This window comes from Macrobrachium rosenbergii, chromosome 20 (assembly GCF_040412425.1).
Source record: "Macrobrachium rosenbergii isolate ZJJX-2024 chromosome 20, ASM4041242v1, whole genome shotgun sequence".
Lineage (NCBI taxonomy): Eukaryota > Metazoa > Arthropoda > Malacostraca > Decapoda > Palaemonidae > Macrobrachium > Macrobrachium rosenbergii.
This window is the reverse complement of record NC_089760.1, coordinates 9,922,501-9,930,000: the sequence shown is the minus strand read 5'-3', so window position 1 is coordinate 9,930,000 and position 7,500 is coordinate 9,922,501. Positions and strand designations below refer to the sequence as shown.

The 7,500-nt window shown below is 30.3% G+C and overlaps 1 protein-coding gene and 1 long non-coding RNA gene across 3 annotated transcripts in view; one reads left to right on the top strand and one right to left on the bottom strand.

Moving 5' to 3' along the window:
• LOC136849041 (uncharacterized) overlaps window positions 1-7,500 on the top strand; it is a 521,318-nt gene that overhangs the window by 116,825 nt on the left and 396,993 nt on the right. The gene's annotated exons all lie outside the window — the stretch shown is intronic.
• The window catches only part of LOC136849039 (uncharacterized), a 465,615-nt gene that overhangs the window by 159,293 nt on the left and 298,822 nt on the right, over window positions 1-7,500 (bottom strand). For both annotated transcript variants that reach the window (XM_067121930.1, XM_067121931.1), the window contains exon 7: window positions 6,672-6,823. In XM_067121930.1, the coding sequence (XP_066978031.1) occupies window positions 6,672-6,823 (152 nt within the window). The remainder of the gene's footprint in view (window positions 1-6,671; window positions 6,824-7,500) is intronic.

The following is a 7,500-nucleotide window of genomic DNA, read 5'->3' as shown; positions in this document are numbered from 1 at the left end:
GCAAATGGCATTTACATGCCCGTGGAATTTAAACATACGCGTACGCAAACGCGCCAGAATACGTAAAAAAAAAAAAAGGGTAGAAAAATAACCATAGTACCTGATGGGGTCATTTTCTAATATTCGTGTATGGGGTCATAAATACCTAAAAGTACTGGGTCTGGGGTCCCTTAATCACCATGCGTCTCGCGACAGGCGACTGAAATGCTACAAAAATGAACAATAGAAGTAACAAACACGTAGGACTCTGTCTGTTAATCAAAGCCTTCCGACACGTTATGCTTTTTCTCTTGAATGTATATGTACGAATGTATGGGTGTATACATGTATGTAATCATATACATACGTACATATCTGTATATCTATACACACACATATGTGTGTGTGTGTGTTCGTAACTTTTGAGTGTCATACACCAGTATCGTATATCGACTACAACGTCTCCGGAAAAGCTTTTAATTTCATGTCTTTTTATTTCCCGTTGCTATTGTTCCATGCTTTCTTTTTCGCCAAGAACGTTCCCGTTTCCCATTACTCTGCGGTCGATCTCATTTCGAGCTCTGTGTCTTTGTCACTCAATATTCAGTCATCAAGCTGATGGCGGGGCATTGTGCGGATGTCTGTGTTTCCAAAGCCATGTGCGCTTCTCTCTCTCTCTCTCTCTCTCTCTCTCTCTCTCTCTCTCTCTCTCTCTCTCTCTCTCTCTGCTCTGCTCTGCATTTTTAAATAAAAATATGATTGCATATAGGATATTAGCTCTGTACTGCAAAAGCGCTGTAACCTTGTTGCTATATTTTTTTCAATATAGGGCTTTCACATCCGGAAAAAATGTAAGAATATTTTTTTTTTATTTCCTTACTGCTTTTTGGAGCATCCGCTGTACGTCCATGCACCTTCTTTATACTGTAAAATCAAACCTTTTATTATATTCCTGGCCAAAATATAACTCTATTCAGCCTTCCTTTTGTTAAAAAAATTCCTTAGATCTACGTAATGTGGACAAAGTTAATTTTCCAGATCAATTCTTAGGCTGCAAACGGTAAAAGTCAAAGCTTCTGCAAAACATGTTTGTGCTTATACACACAAACACACACACACACACACACACACACACACACACACATATATATATATATATATATATATATATATATATATATATATATACATGTATATGTATGTATATATATATATATATATATATATATATATATATATATATATATATATATATATATATCAAATGATTTTGGATCATAGGTCATTCTTTATGAATCAAAGATACATTGATGTGTGAAGGAGTTTACGAAAGAGTACAGAAAATGGATTTATCTATAAGATTATGACAGTCATGGGAGAGTTGTTTTCGTAGGAAGTCAAAATTACATAGATATATCGAATCTTAGTACAGTATGGACTATACTTTCGAAACCCTGTTATATGAGTAAGTTTGGGATCCTTCCATGAAAGCTTCAGTTTTTTCCATTTTTTCAAACATGGTCGTTACCAACTAAATTTTCATAATACACCGGAATTATTACTTTAGAGAGTAGGAAGACTGTAATATATATATATATATATATATATATATATATATATATATATATATATATATATATATATATATATATATATATATATATATATATATATATATATATATATGTGTGTGTGTATGTGTATGTATATATATATGTATATATATATATATATATATATATATATATATATATATATATATATATATATATATATATATATATATATATATATATATATATATATATATATATATATATATATATATATATATATATATATATGCACACTGCACGTATATATGTGACAGAAAACTACAGAAGAACAGACATGCTGACCAGCCTAGCATTAATTCTTTTAAAATATGGAATGATTAATCAAATTCCCCTCCCATAAAGCTAAGTAGGTCTATTCAGTGCATAATATATGTGAGTGAATGATCGAAATCTGAAATCATGGCTACTATTACTTTTAGTAATAAAATCATACAATGAAATTATATGACATTATGATTAATAGTATTGACGAGAATGATTTAATGGTGTGTGTTCAAATAGGTTATCAAATTTCCATAATTTACAGTAAACGGGAATTGGTGACAATTGCGCTGACTATAATTTTCAAAGTATTTGTCATAAAATGATATAGCTTACCTCCATATTCAATTGCTCGATGCACAATAAATCTTTTTGAAGAGCTGAACTGATTTTGATTCTGCATACATATTGTGTGCATAGATGGCACTCAGGTTTATATGCCTGTGCCTGTGGATTTAAATGGATACCGATCACGAAGAATTGACATTTTTATCTTAAAAGATCTTGATCTAATTTGTCTATTTAAATCTCATATGCAAAATATTCTGTAAAAACACTTGTATTATGCAATGGACGAGTTTGGAACAGGAGAGATCCCTGTATTTTTTTCAAAGGAGTTTGAATTTATGATTTGGTAATTTCCTTTGATTTGGCCTTAAGTCACATTGCATACTAGAAATAATGATTATCAATATCTGCATTTTTAATCTCATGCAAAAAAGGATAATAATACCAAGATGACATAAAGAAGCCTTTGGCAATACAAGATAAGACTCATGAAAAAAGTCTTATCAAATTTGACATATGTGATAATTGAAGTACCCTTCTGTCAGAAATAAATAAATATGATGATTAAATAATTGTTTGGTGCTGGGTTTCCTAGAAAATGGATATAGATTTCATTCCTGAGCGAATAGCTGGTACAGTACAGCATCTTGAAGGCATTAAAGAGAAGTCAATATACAACACAATATGATTCGACATCCAAACTCACGAAAACTGTAATGAAATAAAAGAGAATCGAACAGATTGTTTATATTTTGCGGATATTGCTTAGTTATAAAAGCCTCATACACATACACACATTCACACACACACACACACACACACACATATATATATATATATATATATATATATATATATATATATATATATATATATAAATATATAGGAATATACAGTATATGTAGGCCTTTCGACTTATATCTTTATATAGTCTATATAATACTATATATATATATATAATCTTTATATATATATATATATTCATACGTTCCATATATAATATACTGTATGTAATATATATATATATATATATATATAATATATATATATATATATATATATATATATATATATATAAACAATATATATATATATATATATATATGTAATATCACTTTTACGTTAAATATATATAAGTAAATAGTTTACGTGTATATATAGTATATATGTATATGTATACAAGAATATATACTTTACCCATATGTATATTATATGTATATATATATATATATATGTATATATATATGTATATATATATATATGTATATGTATATATATATATATATATATATATATATATATATATATGTATATATATATATATATATATATATATATATATATATATATATATATATATATATATATATATATATATATATATATATATATATATATATATATATATATATATATATATATATATATATATATATGCACGTGTTGTGTTCGTGTGCATGACAGAGAGTCAGTAACACAGATTTTAAACTTACCAAAGAAATACAATAAAAAATATAGATAAATTTCGTAACCAGCTGAATTTCATTAAGCCAAGGATTATTGTCCTGGCCTGGGCTCATGTTTTTTATACACTCTTTAAATGAAAGTGGAGGGGAACTGATTTGAATAATAGAATATTTAATAAGTCCGAGAGAGAGAGAGAGAGAGAGAGAGAGAGAGAGAGAGAGAGAGAGAGAGAGAGTGTCTTTTTCCCAGCATGCATTTTAATAACGGAGTCACTGCAGGGCGGGAAAAGAAAGGAGAAAAAGCAAGGATTGTCTAGGGGAAAGGGAAAGGAAAAGATGGAATAAAGTTAAACGAAAGGAAGAACAAGGAAATTGGAGACGTTAGAAAGGAAGAATATTTGTGAAGTAAATATCGAACAGGCAAGAAAGTCGCATTTGCTATCATATCACGACGTATCAAATACAGCGTACGGTAGAATTCTCTTACGGGCTAAAATGATTACCGATAATCTTGATGTTGGTTTAACGGCTGTAATAATGGTTACACCTTCCTTATAATGGGCATATTAATACGATAATCCACTGGCCTCGAGGGAATCAAAATCACATTATTGGTCAAGAGAAAACAGTCAAGCTCCTTTAATTAAGTGATCGTAACATCCTCTGGTCTTTAATAACATTTGAAGCCCAATTTTCTAATCTACATATGTGACATCCAACTTCCTATGCATCTCTCATAATTACTATGTTCTTTCTGTCATTGCTGGTGTAACTAGTGCTTACTGATATTTGCGAGATTTCTCTTTTATTTTTCTTCAATGCTTTCCTTTTTTTATCCAATATTATCGTATGTGAAAATTACTGTTGTACTATTTTTATATTATACTCATCATTTTTAGGGAAGCATTTTTACTCGTCAATTTTATGAAAACATTTTTCTCTCCATGACAATTGCAAAATATATTCTCTCCTATCTACAGCCTAATATTATTCTAATCTAGTTATTATTCCATCTCTCTTAAATACCGTCTAATTTCTTTCTTTAAAAGTAACATCTGTTTGTGAGTCACTGGGTCGTGCCATCTGGATGCTCTAGTCTAGTCTCTGGTCGTTATGAAACCTTTCTTGGGGCCACGAAACGTGTTTATACTCCCAGATTGGACTCTGCTATGGGCATCACAGTCCATAATGTTTATGAAACCATTTTTATTTTTAATAATCTAATATTCACGGAGATTAAGATATGCAAAATGTTATTAAACAACTCTAGATCATCTTTTTTATATCTTTCCAAATCACAGCCTCAAACAACCGAGATTAAAGGAATACATAAAAAAAAGAGAAAGGGAGCGGACTACAAACGTTGGTGATGAGGGAAAATAAAAATTCATCTATTTGGAATACCCAAGATAGTCTGCGTAAAGAACAGAAGCATACATTGTTTGGGAGCAGAGACTAAGGAGGTATGGAAGAAATTGAGGAATAAATCTGTCATTAGGAGTCGACTAAGTTTCAGTTATTACGAGAAGGAATACATTAAAAGAAGGCTCAATATTGCAGCAATCAGCAATCTGCAATAAATGCGGTACAAAAAAAAAACCCTTGTTAACTGGGATGAACATGAAAGAATGAAGTGAATGTTGAGATGATTCATGTACTGCACATAGTCCATTAAAATAATTTTGATTTACAAGAGGGGCAAAACAGCAGTTGTAGTTTTGTCCCTTTAACAAGAATATATGTCAATGTATTCTTGTTGAATATCTTTCCAAATGCTTTGTCCTCAAACAACTGAGATTAACTGAATACTTTGGGGACAAAGAGACGTCACCAGTCCTACAGGCACTGCAGGAGATGAAAAAAAAATCATCTAGGTCTAGGTCTAAAGGAAATAGAGGATGGTGCGAAAGAAAAAAAATGGGGAATATTGTTTAATACAGAGAAAAAGGATGGAAGAGATGGGAGAAATAAAACGACGATCAGAGAACAGCAAACAATTAGATTCGATATATTAATAACAGTGACAACTTCAAGAGCAAGAGCCGGTGCTGCAAAAATAACAAGAGCGAGAGGCAAGTTTGAAGAGCAGCTAAATGCTGAGACAAAAAAGTTATTTTTTTAATGTTATTAGATCAGAATATTTTTCCTCTCATAGCTTAGGAAACGATGTATTTCCCAAGTCACACAAACCCAACGTTCCTGCAAGATATAAAAGGATGTGATCAGTGTTCTATAAAAGAAAAGTTTATATATATATATATATATATATATATATATATATATATATATATATATATATATATATATGTCCCCAAATATATGTGTATATATATATATATATATATATATATATGGGACATATGCATATAGACCAGTAGTTTCAGACATGAAAGGCTGAGATGTAACAAAAGATAAGACTAGGGACTAGGCATTAGCATTACGGAAATTTTCAACAGAAAAGTTGTATGACTTTTATTCAGAATGATCTCATATACCCAAGAAAAAGCTCCAGGAATGGTGAAAAAATAATCAATTCCACCAAAATTATCATCATAATAACGTTTTCTAACCTTACCTAAATGCTTTCATTTATGATCGGTATGAAATGATAAGAGACTTAATGTAATGAAAAGAAACCCCGTGTGTTATCAAAGGTTTGCATTTATATATTCTTGAATATTAGCAATAACCCATTTTATTACGCAATCAATAAATTTTTAACACATTAGATCAAAATATTTTTCGACAGACGTTGTTCCATAAGCTTAGAAACTGTTTATAAGATTTATATTTTTCTAGTTGAGGAATAACCCTACACTTTTTCTTTCGCCAATCGTTGCATTAGTAAGAGATAATAATCTGTGAAAAAAGTTGCCATGTACATTTTGGTTTATAATTTGAGATAACTTTAAAATATGTAGAATTTTAGTAATATATATATATATATATATATATATATATATATATATATATATATATATATATATATATATATAGAGAGAGAGAGAGAGAGAGAGAGAGAGAGAGAGAGAGAGAGAGAGAGAGTTCGATAAATACTTACCAATGGGGCATGAGCGGTGAGTTGTCGCCCTGCCAGCCACCACTGAATGATTGGCTCAGGGCTCGATCCTATAACTCGACACCTAAACAAGGTTTGCTGGCCCCCACTTACCCACTCGCCTGGGGTTTCTAAAGTCACCTTCAGAGGTGGCACTGAAACGAAAGGAATAAAAAAATATATTTCTGGGAGCATATAATAATTTACATTGTTATTAGAAAAAGTATAAATAGCTGTGGCTGTTCAAGAACAATTGGTTTAAATAAATTAAGCAGATAACTTAATCACCGTGACTCATTGAGTTCTTGTAAACTTGAATTAGACTTCTCGTATTATAACATGAACGCACGCACACACAAACACTCACGGGAAAATATGATATAATTTAGGAAAATTCTGTTTAGGTTATTAAAATTCTTACACGGCTTAACATAGAATCTGAAAACTAGGAACTTAAGACTTTCATAGATTCTAAAGTGGAGGAAAAATGTTATACTTTTTTCAAGAAACTCTGAACTTGAAAAATGGGTCAGAGTAGATACATTTAAGAAAAATAACCACCAGTCGTTAAAGTTTTTACTTTAAACTTCTCATAAACTAAAATGCATAGTAATAAGAATTAGGATCCATCCTGATAAAACTTTTGAAAACCTGAGCCGTATAACTGTCATAGATTGGAAGTTCTGTTGAAAAATTTATAGTACTCTGTTTTTAATCAACTTGCTATAAAAAGTCAGGTAAAAAAAAAACACTGGGAAAATAATCACCAACCACTACGGTGCGAAACTACTAAGACTGACGTTGGACACCTTTTGTCTTATGGTAATAATAC